We start from the raw sequence: 24,023 nt of genomic DNA, 5'->3' as shown, positions 1-24,023 counted from the left end.
CTGCCTTCGGCTCAGGTCATGATCTCAGGGTCCTGGGATCGAGTCCCGCATCGGGCTCTCTGCTCAGCAGGGCGCCTGCTCCCCTCCCCCTCTCTCTCTGCCAGCCTCTCTACCTACCTGTGATCTCTCTCTGTCAAATAAATAAATAAATAATCTTAAAAAAAATAATAAAATAAAATGTAATTCTTGATTTTATTTAAAAATATTTTAATAACAATATTTTAAAATTAACAATATTTTAAAGAATCAACTGTGTCTAAAGCACATGTTCTCAAACTTCTCCGAGAGTAAAAGTCAACTGGGACTCATAAATGGGGATTTTTCTAGGCTTCCATCCCCAAGAGATTGGTTCAATTCTGAATTTTTAGAAACCTCCCAGATGATTCAGAGGAGCAGGGATTTGTACTTTGAGAAACACTGCCTTAGGAACTTCAGCCTAGAATTGTTCTTCATTGGGGCACACGGGTGGCTTGGTCATTTAAACATCTGCCTTTGGCTCAGGTCCTGATCCTAGAGTCCTAGGATGGGATCCTGCATTGGACTCCCTGCTCAGTGGAGTCTGCTTCTCCCTCTGCCCTTTACCCCACTTGTGCTCTCTCTCTCTCAAATAAATAAAGCCTTTGAAAAAATAATTGTTCTTCATTTTACCATAGATAATTTGTTGGTATTTCTTAAGATATTTTCAACCATTTGATGTTAGAAATAGATGACATTCATGTACTTATTCTGCTATTAGAAAATAATATTTTGTCACAAACAACATTTCTAAGTATGTGAAATGTAAGATGTGTTTGTTACCACTGTCAGCACCTTTGTTGCTGCTACCCATTAATGTGGTACTATCTTCACCTGCTATTTCCAGATTTCTTTTGACCTGGCTGAATATACTGCGGATGTTGATGGAGTTGGCACTTTACGGCTTCTGGATGCAGTTAAAACCTGTGGCCTTATCAACTCTGTGAAGTTCTACCAAGCCTCAACAAGTGAACTCTATGGGAAAGTGCAAGAAATACCCCAGAAGGAGACGACTCCTTTTTATCCTCGGTCACCGTATGGTGAGAATTCATGGGTACAGCCTTGTGCATGTGCCATGCATGTTCTCTTGGCATGAGGCATGCATGTGTTTCTGCTTTAAATCCATTCCTGTCTCTCATCTGAAGTCATTTGACTGTGAGATTAACATTAAGATTAGACTAAAGTGGCTAGAAATTGGGAAGCAGAACATTATACACTGCTCACTCTAAGTATTTGCTGTCATTGCCTCCAGGATGAAATTACCACTTCACTTCAGTGATCCACGTTCATCCAGCCCTTCTGTACACATCACTTTGAAAGGAAAATTAGGCCCACAAGACTTTTTTTACTTAACTGTTGTGAGATTTGCTGAAGTGATAGGTTTCATGTTTTTTATTTCCCCAATGGAAGTTTCCCTGGGTTCAATTTTTTTTTTTAAAGGGGGTCAGTTATATCTTATGTATTTTAAAAAGAGTATTCATGAAAGGCTTCAGTGATTAAACTTCAAAGCATCTAGAATATTAAGATTTCATTTTTTTTTCCTTTTCTAACTCCTTAAAACTAGGAAAACGGATATAAGACCTTAGGTCAACTCGATCTATTGCGTATATTATCACCAAATCAGTTAGATTGTAGAAGACAGAACTGTGGGTATTACAAAACTAAAAAAAAAAAATCTTAAATATTTTCTTGTGCACATGATTAACTGGCAAAGGAACCTTTAGTCATTGGCTTTGACTCCTATCTTTTTCTAACTTAGTATATTACAAATTAATTTTTGCAAGTTGTTACTTGTTTAAGGTGGGTGAAAAATCACCATCTTTTATTATAATACACCATCTTTTATTTGCTTTTAAAAAAATTATTCCAACAGGGGCTGCTAAACTCTATGCCTATTGGATTGTGGTAAACTTCCGGGAAGCATATAATCTCTTTGCAGTGAATGGCATTCTCTTCAATCATGAGAGTCCCAGAAGAGGTCAGTAAATATGGTAATGGACAAGACAGTTTCAGACTAACAATAACTAAAAAAGTTGTATGTTACATTCTGCATATGTACTGTACAGACTGGGGAAAACTTCACATCTACTTTTAACTACAGTTGACCCTTGAAAAATGGGTTTGAACTTTGCAGATTTACTTACATGGATTTTATACAAGACAGTACTGTAAATGTATTTTCTCTTATGATTTTCTTAATATTTTCTTTTTTCTAGCTAAGTTTATTGTAAGCATATAGCATATAGTACATAAAACTTACAAAATACGTGATCAACTTTAATACGTATAACATACAAAATATGTGATCAACTTTATATTATTGGTAAGGGTTCTAGTCGACAGTAGGATATTAATTAAATTTGAGGGAATCAGAAGTTATATGCCTGTTTTCTACTGCATGGAGAGTCACCGTCTGTCACCAATCCATATTGTTCAAGAGTCAACTATATTGTGAATGTCAGAAGTGGTAAATGAAGAAATGTAAATCCAAACTTAATTACTTAGTATGTTTGCTAGGTTTTTATTAAACAGGAAAACTATACACTGTTCTTATTTTACCATTTTCATTAGTAGGTCTTATCAAGCACGTTTTACCTAAGTATTAGGAAGTTTCCAAATGAATGGAAAGGAATATACTAAGGCTTGTTTCTGGAAGTCACTCTTATGCATGTAGACTCAACTTGTAGAATATATGTATATTACTTTGAGTCCGTTAGATATTCAGTATTCTTTCTTTATATTCCATTTAAAGAGACATCCATAAATTACCGTGCTTCTAAAGTATATGTTAAAATAATTTAAATCAGTGCTGATATGTAGAATCATTATCCCTTTTCTTTTTTTTTTCTTTTTTTTTTTTTTTTTCAGAAAACTGTTTTGTTTGCATTGGCTTGTTTGCTTTTCACAGTTGCTTTTGAAACTGTCAGCAACATGCTAGCTTTTCTGTTCCAAATTTTAGGCTTTAAATAAGAAAATATGTATTCTTATCATTATTTCTTATTTGCTGAAGCATGAGAAATCTTTACAAAACATGTGTACTCTTTACAAAATGAAAATTATTTGTACAATCTAATTCTGAAATGTTTTATACAATTTCACTATCATTTAGCCTTTTAGCTTGAGAATAAATGAAAAGTCCATGTAAGTCCAAATGTTATAAGTTGTTTCATGTCCAACAACTAGTAATGCTTATAACTTTTTCAATGAAATTTTATGTGACTATATAGCTACATAATTAACCTACAAGTCATGAGGAAAGAATAAAGTGACAGATATATAAAGGTATCTTAAATATCAATACATTTTTTTTATAATTGCATAACTTAAAAATTCCCATTATATGATGCTAAAGAATAAGAACCCAGTCTGTCATGCCAATTGCCCCAAAAGAAAACAACTTAATAAGCAGCCAGAAAAATATCTTTAAATAATTTTGTGGTTCTGGGTGTCCTTAGTAGAGGGAAAAGAAAAAAAGGAAAATCTTACCTCTCCTTGGCCACTGCATTTGGTATGCAGGATGCTCAAGGTATCTGCTCAGTAAATGATAGCCTCTGCCTCTTTCCTCATAAACATGTTTATACCCATTGTTTGGGTGTCTGTACTTTTCCCCTTTCAACTTTCTACCTGCAGAACAAAATAAAGAAGTAAAAGTCAAGGGGCACCTGGGTGGCTCCGTGGGTTAAAGCCTCTGCCTTCGGCTCAGGTCATAATCCCAGGGTCCTGGGATCGAGCCCTGCATTGGGCTCTCTGCTCAGCAGGGAGCCTGCTTCCCCTCTCTCTCTGCCTGCCTCTCTGCCTACTTGTGATCTCTGTCTGTCAAATAAATAAATAAAATCTTTTAAAAAAAAAAAGTAAAAGTCAATTGTTTTGGACCAGGTTAGGATAGGGAAAAACATTTTTAGTTGCAGAAGGAAAAGATACATTAAAATATGACCTTCCCTCAAAAAAAAAACACTTCTATTTGCATATGTTATAATGAGAACTAATTTGTCTTTGTCAGTGTTAAACCCTTCTTTTAAAAAATTATTTTAAAATTAATACTTCTTTCTTCCCTCTCACTCCCTCTTACTGACTTTCAGCTCTGTCCTCAGGCCCACTAAAACTCCTTCAAAAACACTCCAAGTGTCTTTATCTTAAACATACAGAGTTATTCTATATACAATATTCTACATCGAGGGCTTTTGTTAAATGTTTGTCTAAAAAAGACTTTGTAGCATAAACCGTTCTGCTTTGTTTTATTATATATCTGAAAATCAATAGCTCCTGTTTTATTTCATTTAATATCAAATAATGAAAAATAAATAGGAGTATATGTGGAATAATATAATATTTAAGATATCTAATACTTAATACTTAGAGCTTTTTTAAAAGTTGGAAATTAATTTTCATATTAACTTAATCCCACCATAATACTATTGTTTTGTCAGTTATATTTTCCAAAGAGATTCTCTGCCAGACTGAGAATTCCTTAACTGTAGGACTGTATTATATTTTTAAATCTTCAGCTTATAAAACAGTACCTATCTGTTAATGAACATTCAGTAAATATTTTGAATGAATGAAGGAATGAATATCTCATGTTTTAGTAAAACGTTACAGACTTTAAAGGTGGGCAGTCTGAATTACAGAACAGTAGGGGTTTATATAAAAGTGTGAAATAAATGTTGTTTTACTGGTTTCATGTACGGGTGTAGCTAAAGGCCATTTTGAAATAAAGATTGACCCTGATATACTGCAATAGGTAAAATGCATTTCTAATTAATAATCTTAGTCTATATACCTACAATTGCTGTGGTACTTTAAGTTCATTTATAAAGTAGATTGAGCATTTATGCATCAGTCATCTTTTACCCTGTTTTACAGTAGGCAAATGCTCTTTAGATAGTGCAGTGGTAAACCTCAGTGTAGTTCTAAGATACATTACCACAAATGTCCAATTAGTAGAGCCCAAACTGATGCAACCTTTGTTGGGATGTGTACATTTTCTCTAAAGAAAAATATTTAATACAGCCCTTTTGACTACAGGAACAGTATTCCATGAGAATTTCTAACTTAAAAACGTATGGAAGAAAAAAAAATTATGGAAGAAGTATTTTTCCAGCATAAAGGTATTCTAGACCAGAGGTTGGCAAATAATGGCTCACGGGCCAAATCCAACCGATTAGCCTATTTTTTAAAATAGATTTTATTGGAGCACAACCATATCCATCTATTTGTATATTGTCTATGGCTGCTTTCACAGTAGAGTCCTGTGGCCTACAAAGCCCCAAACATTTGCTGTCTGGCCCTTTAAGAAAACATTTGCAGGCCTCACCTATAGAATAATTAGTTCCTCAACATCAAGGAAATTTCATTTGGGTTTAATATTTCTCCCAAGGTAGCAAGATAGTCTTATGCAAAGGATTTCCAATATTAAAGTCAAGGAGAATCAATAGGTAACCCATCCTTAAACAGAACTTGTGAAGTATTTGGGTCAGCTGGGGTTCTGTTGTGCTCTATTGAAGTACTGAGGGATAGAACCAAATAAACTAGGAATTGACTGAAGAACAGGAGCATAGTTCATTACAGCAGCCCTTCCTCCTAAGTTTGACACTTTTTATTTCACTTTTGACTCTATTATTTGCCTTTTCTCTATTCCAAATACTTTGTGGTTTTCTCTTTTTTTTTCCCTTATTCGGGAGAGAGAGAACATGTACTAGCAGGGAGAGGAGCAGAGGAAAAGGGAGAGGGAGAGAGAGAATCTCAAGCAGACACCCCACTGAGCATGGAGCCTGACTCAGAGTTCTGTCTCATGACCCTGAGATCATGACCTGAGCCGAAACTAAGAGTTGGATGCTCAACAGTGCCTATGCCACCCATATGCCCTTTATGGTTTTCTTTTTAAGTATACTTATTTTGCTTTGTTATGAGAAGGTTGTAATGCCTATAAAGATAGTTGGGATCACCTGTGTTTAGCACAGAAATTAACTGATAGAGATTATTGTTGTAGAGAATAAAATCAGTAATCCAAAGACTTGGGCTCTGTTTCCCAGTCAGCCATGCAGTCATTCTTTCAATTAAGGCATGTTTGATAATGCTCATGCTTTAGGTTTGCTTTTTTATAAATGGAGGCATTTGAGTAATATCTACTACAAATTAATAATGAACAATATTTAAAATTCTTGACTTATATGTCCATAAAGAGATGAAAAAGTATGATATGTATCATGTTCTGTGAATACTATATATTATATAACAATACTCACCAATATTCATAAGGTACTTTTATTCATAAGCACTCAACTTTTTAAAATAAAAAATATACTGTCTTTCGAATTAAAGTGATAGTTGCTTTATGAATAAATTGCACAAAACTGCACATGTATCTGAAAAGCTTTTTCCTCTCATATTGTTTCTCCAAATTTGAAATTTTTTAGGTTTCATTTACGTATCTCTGTAGCTATATGTACATAAATACAGGGTTCTGTTTGCCACAAATGTGGCTATATTGACACCTTTCTTATGGAAATACAAATTTATATATTTTCTTTTTAAAATATTTTATTTATTAGGGAGAGAGAGAGTGGGCCTGTGAGCACACAAGCAGGGGAAGTGGCAGACAGAGGGAGAAGGAGAATCGGGCTTTCCACAGAGAGAACCCAATGCGGGGCTCCATCCCAGTATTCTGGGATCATGACCTGAGCTGAAGGCAGACACTTAACAGACTGAGCCACCCAGACACCCCATTGATTGTTTATTAATTCAGAAGGTAAAGTAACAGGAATTCCTACTATTCATCACCTAGATAATTAAACCATTTTGCTAATTATATTTTATTTTTATATTAGCATGTCACAGATATTAATTTGCAGAACTTTAAAAATTATAAATAGCATTTATATGTTATATATAAAATAATATATTGAAGAAACTCTCATATTTTGCATGATCATCAAGAATGAACAAAGAGAGACATCCTACCTTCTAGTTTCAGTAGATTAGAAAAGCCAAATGATTCAACTTGATTTCCTGACTTAAATGACTGTAGCCATTGTGATTAAAAGTAAAATGCACATGATATTGAGCATTCATGTGACTTTTCCATTTTCAGTATGATTGTAGAAATAGTGTCTCATCTCCTACAGCTAAGTAATGGTGTAGGTTTTTGATAGACTTCCTAGGAGGTCCTTGAGAGAAAGCCCACACCAAGAATGTGTTTGGTGAAAGTTCTCTGCTGTCTACTATCTGCAGTTGAGGCTTAAGTGTCTGTTGGTTCACAGTGGTAGGACCTGTTGATTTTTGACTCTCACTTAGTTGCTACTGGTGCTACAGAGATCAGTTTAAAGAGTTCCAGTATTTTTATGAGGATATTTTTCTTATGTTGACTCATCTTAATGTATAGATCATAAGGTCTGTCTGGACAATACAATGGCTATTATTTCCAAAATCAACTGAAGAAGTCAAGTTTGGCTATGTGAACCTACCTCAACACCATTATTTTACTAACAATGAGTCACATGCAGTGATTGGATCCATCCCTTGGATCCCTTTAACCTGAGTAAGAAATCATGGTCCATCAACAGTCCTATTTCTTCCATTCTTTTGTTCTTCTTCTTTTTTAAGTGTATAAAACTAGAACATTTACTCGGCTCTACAGAAGGTATTATTTTTTTCTCAATAGGTTTCCTCCTTTTCTTTCTCCTTCCATGTTTGACCCCTAAATAATGCTGTCTTCCACATAAAGCCTAATAAATACCACTACGAAGCTGGTGCAAAAAGTTCAAGAAGAACTTTTTATCATTTCCCAGCTGAGGGAATGAGAGTAGTTTGGCCGTCATCATCATCATCATCAAATATAACAATGAAGAATATTATATTCTTGAGCTGTTTTGTTGCATTTGACATTGTGAATTAATACCCTAAAGGTTCTTTTTAGAGACATTTTGACTAACCTTGTTTAAGTTACATATTTCTATATTTGGGTATGGAAATTCATACACCTATTTTTTTCTGATCCTTGTGTGTATTAACCCAATAGATAATATTATTTGTTTTAAAGAGCTTTTAGGGAACAAACAGCTAATATCCATTTGTATGTATTTTCCCCCAAAACTCTCAGAACTTATGAGCTAGAAAGGAATTTAAAGATCATTCCATCCCATGTATTTCATCAATGAAGAAACTGAAGCAGCATGAGGTTGAGTTGTCCAAGGTGACAAAATTAACATGTTGTCAACGCTAAAGCTAAAATAATCCTGAAGAAAGGAATGACTTAAGTTTTGTTCATATTTGCAGAAATAGCATGTATATGAATTGTGAGTTGGAAGTGAGCAAATCAGCCCCCATGAAGCAGAGCTGGTACTTGTGCTACGGAACAAAGCAAGTGAAGAAGTTGGAAATTTATCTCAGTTGCTCTTAACTTTTGTAAAAGACATTAATTAATTTGGTTAAAGGCAATAGTCCTTTCAGATATTTAGCAGAATAATAATAATAATACATTAGTTTTATAATGTTTCCGTGTAAATAAGATATGAAACCAATGACTTGAGTATCACCAAGAAGTTGACAATGAGAAGAAACAGAACTAATGCAAAGTACGTTAAAAATCATGTGGCAATAAGAAGATATAAAATACTTTAAATATACCTGTAATTAACAGTTTAAGGCTACCACAAATAGATGGTGTACTACTACTGTTTAGATATTGAGCCATTTTTAGATGATATAGCACATTCCACTAAATACGGGCTTCATAAGAAATCATATATATCAGTCTAAACACAGTCTTCACCTGACTGAGAGAATCTGACATTTTAAGGTTCATGAACTTGTGGCTTCGAGTTTTAGACTTGAGTAGTTGTTGTTGTTTTTAAGCTGCCAAGTGTTTTGCTTTTTAACATGTCTGACTGTATTTAATACTTTAAATTCATTTTCATATGTTTAAACTATAATTCCTGTAAAAATTAACTGATTAAGTCACAGTAAAATTTGGGGTAATTTTCCCCTTCATTTTTTCTGAACATTGGTCTTTATTCATTCTTGGAAGATAGACTAAATCTTAAGAACTAGGGGTGAAGGAATGAGAATGCAGAGAGTATGACTTTGCCCCACAGAGGATTCGTGACAGTGTCTGGAGGTGTTTTTGGTTGTCACAACTGGAAATGAGGGCAGCAGCAGGGATGTTCTTAAATATCCTACAATACATAGGACAGCCCCAACAGCAAGGAATTATCCAGCCCCAATACGTTAGTAGTGCTAAGGGTGAGAAAGTCTGCTCTAGAATCTCACCCTTGAATGTTATTACCAAATCTAGATAAATGTCATCTATAAGACTGAGATCTTCTTTTTCTTTACATATCACTTTTATTTTGCAGTAAATCCTTCAAGCTTTAGCAAGCATTCACCTTAACACAGGAGAAAAAAAACCCCAAACTCTCTGATTTAATAAGTAGATCCAGGTGAAACCATTTAGGCCTTAAGTATTATGGTCTATTACAGGTCAAATGCCAGTCAGGGAAGCCCAGAGAACACAGTTGTTATTGCAGGGCTCTCCTAATCACTTGTGGCTCAGTTCTTACTTTCGTGACCCACTGGTCAGCAGAACGACATCAAAGTAGGTTCATGACGACCTTCCTTCCACCTCCAAAATAAATGAACATATTTATCTTTTGTTGTAAGTTATAACAAGAACAAAGCTTTCCTTTGGGAATCAGCTGTAGAGTCCTTGTTCTGGCTTTGATATAAGACAATAAAATGGATTCGAGATAAGTTTACAGTGCATAGGATTACAATAATATTAGTTTGAGATGTTCACTTTATTTAAAAATTTTCCTTTAAAATAATTTGTATTCATAGATATTTTAGTGCTTCAGGGAATAATAGAATGCAGGATATAAATTAAATGACTGGAACTTGTTTTTATTTAATTTTAACAGATTAAAGTACTCATCTTTGTGTGTGTATGTGTGTGTGTGTGTAAAGAAAAACAGCCTTTAAAAATTACAAAGTTATATTTGCCTGCCTGAGTAGTAATTTAAATCATACATTTATAGAAGTATTAAGAAACAAGCAAACCAATATCCAACAGTCCAATATTTTATTTGTATTTCTATATATTAAAGCTATTTTGTGGTTCTTTTAGATGAGCATCATAGCCTTTTTAAAAAAAAAAAAAAATTGGCTGCCCATTGTGAAATGAGCTGATGAAGTAATCTCATGCTTGAGTTCAGCAGAGCATTAATGAGTTTTACACAATACCATTTTGTCTGTGTGTAAAAGGTTAGATTGTTGGCCACTCACCTTGGACCCACTAGATTCTAGGTGGCCTTTCCGGTTGGGCACAAAGTGACATCATCTGGCTTACTATTACATTTGTAGACTGTGATACTTCACAGATGACATCTGCACTTGGACTTCACAGAGCTGTCTGCCAATATTATTCTCTGTGGGGAGATGAGGTGTAATTGCTTAAAAACATGAAAGACTTTTGAAGCAATAGTTGGTCTAATTGAGGTGGTTGTTACCACTAAACAAAGTCAGGTCCTTCCCACCTACTGAGGTGAGACTTCTGAGACTGTTAAATTGGTTTTTTTAATGTCTTGTAATTTCAGTGACATTTACATTGGAAACCAAACTAACAACTGTCTGATTTCACATAGTGCAACTCCCACAGTATAAGCAGATAGGGTACACAATGGTTAAGAGTGTATTAAGCTACTCAGAGCCAGGCCTGGATGGAGTCTGCTTGGCTGTACTATTACTCAGACCTCAGTTTCCTCTTCTGTACTGCTAATAGTGCCGGTCTAATGGGTGGGTGCACTGTGGGGATCAAGGGACAGTATTGGTTACCTACCTGTGGGTCAAGTATAAAGGTAAAATAGGATAAAGTATGTTAAAAAGATTAATACAGTGCCTGGTAGATTTTGAACATATGTGTATTTCTTTTTCCTCTCCTCTCTTCTCCGCCATCCCCTCTTACTATATTTTCAGAACTGAACCTAGAATATCTCTTTACTCCTTCCCTTCTAAGGTGAAATACTGTGTTGGAGCCAAACTTGTTTGTGGGATTCTAGTGGCCATTGGCATAAGACTAAGACAGGAAGAAATATGAATCCCACAGGGCCTGGCTTTTAAACCAAAAACAGAATATATTAATGATGTTTACAGATGAATTAGAGTAGTCACTGACACATCCATGAATTGCAAAAAGAAAAAAAAAATGTAGTAGTATTGAAGGATTGATGAAATCACAGGAAAGGCCATTTTCAGATGAGATTTTGGCAGTTAAACAAGTGAACATTTAAATAGGAAAGTCAAAAAAGTTGATGAATATGGAAGGATTATAGTAAATGTCAAACACCTATATAAGACCCTTGGGAAAATTAATGATACCCTGAAGTATTTCTTAAATGATTCAGATATTTTTATTAATGGTCTTATGAGAATCTTACATGAAATACAAAATGCTCTTTTGTCGAAAAAATTACAAACCAAGATTTTTTGTTTTGTTTCAGTTACTTTTTGGCTATACTACAGAAAAACAAAACAGTATAACTGCAATTTAAATTTTATCAATTATAAGACAAATTGCAGTTCTTTTCCAAATAGCATTTTCTCCCAAATTTAGTTTGAATCAAAGGTTTATTTTTCACTATTAATATGGAATTTTGTTTTCCCTTTTAATTGAATCAGGCTCAGATAAGGATACAGAAGTATCCAACTGCTTCACTCCAGGTTCCATCACTTACTAAATGAGTGACTTTTGGCAAGTTTTTCAGTCTCTCTCAGCCTTAGCTTTTTCATCCATAAAATGTTATAATAAAGTTTCCACTTAAGATTGCTGTGAGCATTAAAGGAAATAATGTAAGTAAAGTTACTAGCACATTATTGTTATTTCCACCACTACTAGTAATGTTGCATCTGGAGAAGGAGGGTGAGTTTGTAACCATCTCACAATTTTAAATGTAATAATAATAAAAAGGAATAATGAAAAGTAAATTAATAAAGTGATAGACAACTTGTCTTTCCTGAGGAAGTAAGAAAGTTAAGCTTTCAGAGCTTGGTAACTGGTAATTAAGGCAGACAAGATGTGATAGAGTCATCCACAGAATTTTGAACGTGAAGCAAGAATAAGTTCTGAACTTCTGTTGTTTATGTAATGTTTACTTCCCAGAATTCATTTAAAGACCAAACTCAGCAGAAAAGATTCTTCTAGATAGAGGATTTAAAATCTATATTCCGGGCGCCTGGGTGGCTCAGTGGGTTAAGCTGCTGCCTTCGACTCAGGTCATGATCTCAGGGTCCTGGGATCGAGTCCCGCATCGGGTTCTCTGCTCAGCAGGGAGCCTGCTTCCTCCTCTCTCTCTCTCTCTGCCTGCCTCTCTGCCTACTTGTGATCTCTCTCTGTCAAATAAATAAATAAAATCTTTAAAAAAAAAAAAAAAGAATGTCTTTAAAAAAAATAAAATAAAATCTATATTCCTTTCCTGTGCTCATCTTTGCGATAGAAAAGTTGTGCTATAAAAAAAATACCATTGCAAAGAAAGAAGATCAGAGAAGAGCCACACAGCATGCCAGAACCATAATCAGCATTCTGGGAAGCTTAGTGGAGGAACTGAAACCTTGCATAAAAACCAGCTGATAACATTTGCAGTTGCATAAATGTATGACAAATCATTCACTGATAAAATGTATTCCTGCATACTCAATGGCACAGTTCATGAATTGACTGCCTAATTGACTCAAATAAGCAGGTGCCCAAACACTTAAAATCTCAATTACTAAAATCCAACAACTTTAAAAGCCTTTATTAAAGAGCTATGTACCTTTATGTATTCTAAAATAAAATTGTTTCTTCTTTGGGGGGGGGGAACAGCTGATAATGCTTCAGTGCTTAAAGATAGCATTTGACCAGTGTATAAGCCAATACTAAAACATAATGATAAACTTCTGGGAACAAACACAGCAAGACAGTACAGCCTGCAAGGGGCACAATAGAGAGAATCTCCCTGAAACAGAACAGTTCCTTAGGTCAAGATCATTGTGTGTCTGTTTGGGGGGTGAGGAGGCATTGGACATTTTTACCAGAACCACTGAATATCTTCTATAGTTTGTTAGATACTTAAAAATACACTTATAACAAGTATAATCCAAATTTATCCTGAACTAGGATTAAGAGGGGGATTGGCAACCCCTTAAAGTTGAGGCAGGTAACTAGGTCTGAGAAAGGAGATACAGTACAAAGAGAGAGCAGCAAAGCCTTTTTTGTTTTGTTTTGTTTTTTTAAATGAAGAAATTTGTGACTCTAGAGACTTAGGGATGCCAAAAATACTCTTTTGGGGATCAGATCATGAACGGAGGCCATGAGCTAAGAAAGAGGCATCTCCCCCACTTTTGTGTAAAGCACAACTCATTGAGGGAGATGCATTGCCCTGTGGAAACTCAGAACCCGTGCTGCTCTGAACTGTCAGAGGATCAGGAACCGTGTAGCAACTTGAGTTCTTGTGGAGGATGCTGGTGACTGTGGTTTCTCCCTAAATTAGTTTAATACCAGGAGGGTGCAAACGTTAAGCAACTGGTTTTGAGAATATTTGAAATATCCCAGGGACTCCTAGAATTGTTGGGGATTCATCAGGTAGGGGTACTAAGCAAGAGGTAGACCCTAATACTACTCTGGCCTCCTTTATACTTACAGACTCATGGAATCCTGGGGCATGCAGTTACAGAAATACACTTAATAAATTGTACTTGGATCATATTAGCATATGGGCTCAACCATTGTCAACAAATCCTTTTACCATCTTTATATACTCCTGGCTTAATGAATACTTCCAGTTATTGTTATGGAGACATTCCTGCTCTAAACAGACCCTATTGATGAGCAGAATAAAAATTCCTGGAGTGAGCAAAACTTATGTTAAAGAAGGCTTATTTCTGCCAGAATAGGCAGGTCATTATAATAAAACTTTTTAAATGTCTAGTATGTTTAGGATTTCTTAAAAGGCGCTAAAGCAGGATGTACATGAGGATAAGTAGCCCATAATGGGATGCAATTAAGGAAGTGAAAATACAATCTGATCACAAAGAGACACTTCCTGGCCATGAAAAGGTAGGCATGCAACATAATTTTATCAATGGAATAGGGGAAGCCCCAGTACCCACAAGATGTTAAAGAAGGCTGGGTTGAAGTACACAGGAAATGTCTAGCACCTAGCCCAGGTGCCTCTTAAAATCCTAACAATGAATTTGTACAAAAGAAGCAAACCTTTTTTTAAAGAAGAGGAAGGAATTTCTCAGAGGTGTGCTGATTAATTTTATTGGAGGAAGAACCTTAGTACTAGTATATACTCATGTAAATGATCATTGGACTGTATAGTCTCAGAACTCTATGATGAGTATTTAATCTGAAGTGCTAGGCATTTGGGGATGTTTCCTTAGCCTGCAAACAAAGGGAAATCTTCCTAATAGGAAGTAAATAGCAGTCAGGGGAATTAAAATATTTTAAAAATGAATATAATCTATCCTATCTCCAGCACTAAATGAGCTAATGTACCATAGATGAAAAAAATGACGTGTATAGGTCTCTTTAACAGATAAATAGAACTTTGTAGACACAGTTGAATACTACTGTTTTAATTAGAGTTGGCGGTTATGAAATTGCTTCTCTGGAATGGATTTGGGGGTAGGGATTGCAGGAGTTGAGGGCTCCACATGAGCTGTGCTTTGGGATCTGGCACCTCTCTCAGGAGGAAAGTCTCCCCTGGGTAGTTACTGTTCACTCTGAAGCCGTACCTAGTTAGCATCTAAGGTGGCTGTCCTGCTACACACTCCTTTCCTCCAGCTGATGGGATGAACATACTCTGTGGCCATGTCCCCCACGGTCTCTGACACTAGCTTGATGTGTTTAGCATATTCCCTTTTTCTTTGGCTGGATTCTAAGTGCTTCTAATACCAGAATTTTTAAGCACAAATTCTTCTTGAGAACTATGGAGGGCTCCTGAGCTAATAGCTTACATTTTCAAGAAGTTTTAACTTTTGGGACTATTGGTGATATTGATGATGATAATGGTAACAGCAGCTAACACTTAGCAATTACCACGTAGACCATACTCTGTTTTTCACTTACTTCTTTTAATCCTCATAATAAAACTAGTAAATAGATATGGTGAAACCCATTTCATAGGTGGAAAGATGGAAATTTAGAGAGATTATATTAATTTCCTGTAGTAAGTGAAAGATCCAGGATTTGAACCCAGACAGCCTGACTCCAAAGCACCGGTGATTATCCATTATGTTATGCTGGCTCCTAAAATGGCCTGTCTTTTCAGTCACACTTCATTTCCCAAATGAGCTTTATTCTAGTCACATCGGCTCCTATTTTGGACCCTCAAGTTTTTCCTCAAGACCTTTATTACTGCTTAACATTTTGTTTCTTCTTTACTTTCCTGGTTTTGCTTGTTTAGTCTTGCAAAATCCTAAATCTAATTAGTGAAAATGTGGAATGATGAAGCAAGGTATGAAAATAAATTACTTTTCTTGAATTTGTCATGTAGTTGACATAAAACCTGGGGCAATATGAGACTAAGCTATTTTGAAACTAAGTCTATTAACTTTCAAAAATTATGTTTCATTAAGTTTTATTTTATAGTCTCTATATTAGGGAGTCAATGATACTGCTAAATGGTAGCCATTCTCATTTTTTAGAATTCTTTATATTGTTTATATACTGTTAAATGATTATTAAATTTGTTTTTTGTTGATGATAACAATATTTGTTCTTAAAAACTGATTTGAAGGGGCACCTGGGTGGCTCAGTGGGTTAAAGCCTCTGCCTTCGGCTCAGGTCATGATCCCAGAATCCTGGGATCGAGCCCCACATCGGGTTCTCTGCTCAGCAGGGAGCCTGCTTCCTCCTCTCTCTCTCTACCTGCCTCTCTGCCTACTTGTGATCTCTGTCAAATAAATAAATAAAATCTTTAAAAAAAAACTGATTTGAAGAATATTGGGTTTGCAGCTCACAGACATTGCTTTTATGCAAATTAAATAAGGCCCTCAAGACAGGCTCATGATTATGGAAGCTGAGAAGTCCCATTATCTGACATCAGCACGTTGGAGATCCAGGTGTAGTTCTAGTCTGAGTCAGGACGCCCTTGGACTTGGACATAGACTTGTAGTGTTCAGAGGAGAAAGCAGGAGAAGACCAGTGCCTCAGCTCAAGTACTTGGGCAGAGAGGAGGAATTCTCCTTTCCTCTGCATTTTTGTTCTCGTAAGGCCTCTAAGGGATATAATGAGACCCATCCTCAGTAAAGACGGCAATGTGCTTAGCCAGTCTATGGATTCAATCAAATGCTTATCTAACAGGAACAGCCTTACAAACATACTCAGAAAGAATGTTCAGCCTAATATCTGGACACCCATTGAACTAGTCAAGTTGAAAAACTATCATCATTCTAACTGAATGCTTTTTTTTTTTTTTTTTTTTTAATTTCTGTGGTCCTTCAGAAACAGTTTCTGTCCCTGCTCTGGTGTGCCTTAGATATGCGGCTGCCATTTCTGTGCTCATTAGACACCCTTGGCCTTTATTTGAGGACACAAATAGATAAGGAATATCAAGAAAGCATAGATGGTAGTAGTGGAGAGTAACTATATAGCAAATAAGAAAGCCATACCCTTCCTTGTTTTTCATTCCTTAATATACATTTATTCCATATCAACAATTAAAGTGGCATTTATTGACTGGTAACTGATACCTAGAACTCATCCTTTATCTCTGATTGTCTTGCCCTTTGAGTCTGACCCTTTTTGAAAAATATTTCATAAACAGAAGTCCAAACCCAAGTATTTCAACAGTTCTTACAGAGGAAGAAATGTTAGTTGCTTTCCTTGGGTGAGAAAATATCATTTGTACTCATTTGTTTTTAGGCTACTGCATATCTTTACTTTTCGGTGACAGGAGAGAATAACAAACTGAATCATGAGTGCCAAGTAAGAGTATTATGGAAGGAGACACAGTAGCTTCATTTCATAGATATTTGTCTTGTCCTCCATCTCCTGTCAGGTGAAGAATTTGAATCAAATCTGTTTTGAAGATTTTCTTACTTTGTAGTCTCTACACTGGAATAGGACAATATGTTTTTTTCAAAGCTACTTTGAACATGAAATTTATATGAAGCAGCCCTGCTTTAGTTCTCAAAAGTCACTACAATTCTGAGTCAAGATAGAAGCAAAAGAAGAAACTTAATCCAAGATGTTCAAGTATGAGCAATGTCAAATAGAAGTACGAATATTGTCCTTCTGTAAAAGAGCTCTGTTTATCACTTCTGAAATGCAGCTTAAACATATAGAATGATGTAGGATACGTCATTTTTAATATTAATAAGTGATTTCTAGAAACATGGGTTGATTTCAAAAAATGATATCCATGTCTATTATCCCATTCTTGTATAAATTGAATGTATTCTCTCATAACAGAAAATTTGATTCTTCTGCATCATCTTCTATAACAGAAAATTTGATTTTCCCCACTCCCTAATGCTTCCTGTAGATAGAGGGAAAAGTAGTCTGTAGAGGTTCTGCCAAACATGGAGGGTGAGAAGACATTATGACTACAATGTATCAGAAGAGAGATAAGTTGACTAGTATGACTAGAAAATTTCTTCATCATTAACTGACCTCTGTAATGTTATATTTATGCTTACTGATATACATATCCCTGTAAAACATATTGGTTTAAGAGGTAAATCATTCCTGAGAATCTAGAATTGTGGCAAAAGAAATAAAAGGGCTAACTTCATGATGTACTAAATGTATCAATGAAAAGATATCTTACTCTTTAAACTGTTGAATACCCCTACTTCCTTCTTTCCCTGTTCAGAAAATGTTTATTGAACACATTTCATGTGATATCCCTATACTACACTCTGGTGAAAGAGATGATCAATATAATCCTTGTCTTTAAAAATCTCACGGTAGAGATAAGTAAACTAAAAATTACAGTGAAGTGTAATAAAAGCAGGTTGACATATGAAAGGGGTGACTGAGGAGTATGGAGGAGAAACAGCTTTCAGTGAGGGGAAACTCAGGAAATCCTTTTCTCAAAGTGATACGTGAATTATGACAGTTGGATAAAGACATTTCTCACAGAGGAGAAGGGACTTTGCTGAGGAACCTGTACACAGTTGGATGTTGCTGGAGAGAACTGTGAGATGGGAAAGGGGCAGGAGGAGAAACTAAAAGGTGGCAGAAGCCAGATCACACAGGATTATTCCTATCACTGAAGACTTTCTTCAGGGGGTTTTGGTCAGACTTGCATTTAGAATCTGTAAGCTTTTACACCAGATTTTTCTCAAAGTGAGAAGAGCATCTCGCAGCAGTGGCAGTAATCCAGAAGAGAAAATGGTAGGTTCAGGATCCAATGAAGTCATTCACTGAGCTGGACTTGTGCCCTGTGAGGAATCTGGGTTTAGAAATGTCAAAACTCACACTAGGCTTCAGAGAAATAAAGTTAGAGGGTAGGTTGGATGGATGTTACCCAAGTGTGAAAGTGACAGAGATGTATCTGGCCTGACCAGAGTGACAACTGGAACCAGAACTCCAATAACTTGAGGGTGCTCTCTCTCTGTCTCTTGGCTCCATATCCTCTTTCTGTTTTGGCTTCATCTTTTAAACCACTTTTTTTTTCTTTTTTTTTTTTTTAAAGATTTTATTTATTTGAAAGACAGAGACAGATAACAACGCAGATAGTGAGAAAGCACAAGCAGGGAGGAGAAGGAAAAGCAGGGAGCCTGACACAGGACTTGATCCTAGAACCCTGGGATCATGACCTGCACCAAAAGCAGATGCTCAACTGACTGAGCCACCCAGTCATCCTAAAACACTTTCTTATATGAAGCCAGAACTAAGGTCACCAGCATCTTTAAGTCTCATTGTGCTGAAGGAAAAAGTTCTCCCTAGGAGAAGACCTAGGGAAGGGCTCTAACTGGCTTGCCATCCTTAGGTGCCCATCCCTCAACCAATCACTGTCGCTGTGCTTCTTTGGGTCAGTGTGGGTTTGATTCCTGCTCTTGAAAAAATCAGCGCAGTCAGAAAGGTAGACTCAGGCTTTTGCCATTAGGACCATGCAAAGAATAAAGGAACAACAACAAAAAAATGTCCTTTGGGGGAATCTACAAACTAGGCAGCCACCACTATCATGGTCTAGTAGAGGCCTGATTTGGGAGTTGTACAGGAATGTCTGAGAAGTCGAGGCAGTAGGTGTTGGATAGTTGACTGGAGGATGTGAATGAGAAAGAGTCAAAGGGGACTCCCAGGCAGTTGGGTAGATGGTAAGCCCATTCATCAAGCAGAGACAAGCAGTCTTGTCAGCTAAAGTGGAGACGTGTGTGAGGTAGAGGTTATATCCCCCGAGGTGAGTAGGAGGAAAGTCTGATGGGAACTTGCAAGTCATATAAAATGATTACCAGGCAGCAGGAGCTTAGCTTGAGTTGGGGAGCTTTAATTAGAATAGGTGTATTCTCCCATAGCACTCAGGCTGCAGCATGGGAGGAAACACACTGATATTGATTTGAGGTTTTGCAGAGTATGTGAAGTGGAACAGCTAGGATAGCAAAGGAATTAAGGGCATTAGCAAGAAAATGGTTGAAGTGATGGATCATAATGCGAAAAGGAAGGAAATAAAGACTGAGAGATCTGCATGAGCAAGAGGCTGGGAGTTCCGTGTGCTTGGAGAACAGGTATAGTGCAGCTGTAGGGATGGACATTATGGACAAAAGGATAAATCATGTAGCAGAGGGAAGTGTTTGTTTAAGATCTGAGCGGGGGAATAGAAGCCCTCTGAGGGAACATCTGCACATTTTTTAATCTGAATTTTTGTTCTCTCTACCCTCTCTCCTGTGCCCATGGATGAGCTGTCTGGAGAGCTCAATAGTCATCCACTAGGCCCTTTTTGTAATCACCAACTCAGAGACACAGCACCAGCAATTTTTACCTCTCTCCTGGATCATTTCTTTGTCATCACTGGATCTCTCCCTCCAGCATGCAAAGATGCTGCTTTTTCTCCCGTCTTGAAATAAAAGTGTCTCAGTCTCTCCTCCATTGTCTCTTGAACCCTCTCACCCATCAGACTTCTGTCTTCATTCCTCTGAAGCGCTCTGATCAGGGTCACCAATCACCTTGATTCCGCCATACCCAGTGGTCGTTTTTCCATCTGTCCCCTGTCTTCCTGACCTACAGTCATGGTGATTAACAACCTTCCAGGCACGCGCTTTCCAGACTTTCCGGATTCTTCCATGCTCTTGTTTTCCTTCAGCCTCACTGCTTCCTCCTCATCTGTTTGACCTCTAAACGTTGTAGTGTCAGTGGATTTAGTTCTTGGACCATTTCTGTTTTCTTGCTCACTTCCCTCTCTTGGTGGTCTCAGCCAGTTTCAGGACTTGAAATACCATCCAGACATCAATGGTTCCCAAATGTGTGCTTTCACCTACACCCTCCTCAGGAGGCCAGACTCATATATTCACTTTGACTCTAGATGAAGACTCACCCTGTCTCATCATGATTTAAATATTTCATGTTTATTAGTTCTCTGATGGTTTTGTCAGTGTATCAAATGAATAGAGAGACTTAAAATAACACAGTGTATCTGTGGGTAAGGTTAGCGTTTATATATAAATTTGTTTTAATTTTGTGGGATTTTGTCTTTGTCAGCGTTGGTTGGTTTGACTAAGGCAGTGGTTCTCAAGGGTGGGGGGCAGTTAGTTTCCCAGGGGAAATTAGCAATGTCTGGAGACATTTTTGGTTGCCACTGTTGTGGAGGGGGTGCTCCTGGCATTATTGAGTGATAGCCAGGGATGCTGCTAACCCTCTGCAATGCACCAGACAGTCCCAGATGTCAATAGTGCCAAACTGGGAAACCTTGAAATAAGGATTTTTGAATTTGAATCATCTTAACTCTCAGTAGAAAAACATTGAACATTGATACAAAGAGCAAAGTAGTTTGAATCTTTCTCTTTAAACACATATTTATGAATAATTGCCAAAAGGTGGTACCTATCCCCAACAAATGCACATTGTGAATGGTCCTCTTGTAAGCCTGAGATTCCTTTAAGCATGCCTGTTGGATTTTGAGTACCTGCAGTTAAATAGTGTTGCTCTTGGCAGGACTTGGTGAGCAAATGAGGTATGAGCTCTCTGATCTCCGCAGTCTGCTCAGTCAGCCATGACCTTCCCAGTGTCTCTTCTTTCTACACCCTGTCTGCTGCGAGCCATGGCCCAGGCAGTTCCCAGTGGGGTGGCCAGAGACTACCACTGGGGGGGAATGCAGGGCCCCAGGGCGGAGGTTCATGTGGGGTTCAGGATAAATTGGAATGATTTCTGTTTTGCAATGAATATCATCCAAACTGGCTTTGTACTTTAACTCCAAAAAAATCTTTAAATCTAAAGCTTTTGGATGAAAGTACTGAACAATGAAATAGAAGTTTTCTTAGAGAAATTGAGGTTACTTCAAATACTATTTGGATGCTGACAGGGATACATTTTGCATATGTTTATATGTATGTGTTCATGTATACACAGTTGTATGTCATGTACACCTACAAACAATGATAATTTCTACACACTCTTAGATACTTTGCTTCTTTAGAGTTAGGCATTATAAAGACAGAGCCATAGTGAAATATATGTTAGAAAAAGAAGCAGTTTTGTTTACTGTGATAAGCAGAATTTTCCTAGTAGAGACAATTATCTCCCTTACTTTATCTCCCTCATGTTTCTTCCCTTAGTTCCACTTGGTCATAATAATATGCCCTTTCTTGCATTTTGTATGTTATGAAAACAAAAACAAAGTCTCTATTGAAGGGTAATAAATTGTGGTAAAGAATATGATTTAGCAGATGATCCAATTCTTTAATTTTAGTTAGTGTGCTGCTCTTCATGTCTTAAAGTTAAATGCTGATAATTTAGAGTGTATGTTTTATAAATTTTGTCAGTTCTTTTTCTTAAACTTGTTTTAGAAGGTATCTGACTAGGGGAATATTATCTTGGTATATTATATGATTTTATACTATAAAGTTTAATAAGGAACATGCATATATATGCACACACATTGATGTAAGGATTAGATGTAAGAACAAAGCCAGGAAATTAGGAATTTGGCTTTAGTTGTTTATCTGAGCTGCCTCCTGTGTGTTGGTGCTGGAATGATCTCACAGCAGGCCATAATCATCTGTTCTCACAGGAAGTGAGGCCCAGTGTAAAGGGGAAGAACCACAAGACAAGACAATCTTCTGGTTCAGGATTTCATAAGGAAAAAAAAAGTATATTTGCCTAGTATGTTTAAAAAAAAAATCATTATAAGTAATTGTATTTGAGCCAGAGAAAAAGTATAAGCAAACCAGTGATATAAATTTTAGGTTTAGATGTTTATATATGTGTGTATGTGTACATGTGTATATATATGTGTGTGTGTCTATGAGTGTGTGTGTGCGTATCTATATATAGGCATACTCCATTGAGAAAACCAAAAAAATCAAATTTTTCTGAATGTCTAGTATGAAAATAAATATGTATGGGGTGGCACAATTGTTTGCATTGCATCCAGAAATGCAGAAAAATTAATTTCTTTTAATATCTGTCATCTCCCTGGCAATTCCCTCCCATCAATAGACCGGGACCTCTAGGGACCCCAAAGTGATATCTAATTCTGTTTACTTAGTGTGATGCAGTGTTTTTATTTATTTATTTATTTATTTGAAAGAGGGAGAGACCATGTGCAAGTGTTGGGGGAGGGACAGAGGGAGAGACAGAGAGAGAGAGAGAGAAGCAGACTCTACAGTGAGTGCAGAGCCCCACTCAGGCCTCCATCTCAGGACCCTGAGATCATGACCCGAGCAGAAACCAAGAGTTGGATGCTTAACCACCTGAGCCACCCAGGCACGCCTGATGCAGTGATTTTTAATAGACCTTTAGGTAATGCTCAGCCTCTTTAATTAGAAGGCTCAGCTGTTGGCCTTAGATAGTAACAAAGTGGAAGAGCAGAACAGTATTAACCTGGGGACTGTGGAAGGGGATGAAAGGTTGCAGAGGTTAGTGTCTCCTGGCTTCCATCAGAAACAAATGCAGACACTCTCAGGAGGAAACAGTCATTCTCAGACTTGTCCTCTGGTTTCCAGCAGATTAAGATGACTAAATATGAACTCTTAGGGTCACCAAATGCACAAGGAAACAAACCACCATCAATCAAAATCAACAGGAAAAAAAAAAAAAACAAGAAATTAGCCCCCAAGAACTTTAAATATTGGGTTATCAAATTCGAATATAAAATTACTATGACAACTTTAAGTAAATAAAATGATAAATCATAAAAATCATTTTATTTACTTAAAAATAAGCAGCAACAGAATATAAAAATGCCCAGGAAGATTTGAAAAAAAGAACCAAAGAGAACTTTAGATATAAAAAAAAAAATTATCTTGCCATTTGTGACAACGTGGATGGAACTAGAGGGTATTATGCTTAGCGGAATAAGTCAATCAGAGTCAATCAGAGAAAGACAACTATCATATGATCTCCCTGATATGAGGAAGTAGAGATGGAACACTGGGGGGTTTCGAGGGTGGGAAAAGAATAATGAAACAATGAAACAATGAAACCTCTGCCGAGCAGAGGTGGGTAGGGAGAGGGTGGTGGGGTTATCGACACTGGGGAAAGTATGTGCTACGGTGAGTGCTGTGAAGTGTGTAAACCTGGCAATTCACAGACCTGTACCCCTGGGGCTAATAATACATTATATGTTAATAAAAAAATTTTTTTTAGAAATAAAGAATTAAATGACTGACTTAAAATATTAGAGTGCTGAAGGAAAATTAGATGGATCTAAGGAAGTTACCCAAAGCAGAGAAGGGCAAAGATATGAAAATTATTTTTTTAAAAAAAGGAAGGATGGAAACAAAGAAAGAAAAATTAATTAAGACATTGGAAGATGAAATGAGAAGGTCTAGCATTCCATTTCCCAAAGGAAGTAGATAAAACAAAACTA

At 36.6% G+C, this 24,023-nt stretch overlaps 1 protein-coding gene across 2 annotated transcripts in view; it reads left to right on the top strand.

Moving 5' to 3' along the window:
- GMDS (GDP-mannose 4,6-dehydratase) overlaps positions 1–24,023 on the top strand; it is a 636,593-nt gene that overhangs the window by 299,156 nt on the left and 313,414 nt on the right. For both annotated transcript variants that reach the window (XM_059179107.1, XM_059179106.1), the window contains exons 5-6: positions 863–1,055; positions 1,889–1,993. In XM_059179107.1, the coding sequence (XP_059035090.1) occupies positions 863–1,055; positions 1,889–1,993 (298 nt within the window). The remainder of the gene's footprint in view (positions 1–862; positions 1,056–1,888; positions 1,994–24,023) is intronic.

Source organism: Mustela lutreola, chromosome 6 (genome assembly GCF_030435805.1).
Source record: "Mustela lutreola isolate mMusLut2 chromosome 6, mMusLut2.pri, whole genome shotgun sequence".
NCBI lineage: Eukaryota > Metazoa > Chordata > Mammalia > Carnivora > Mustelidae > Mustela > Mustela lutreola.
This window is presented reverse-complemented; position numbering and strand designations above follow the sequence as displayed.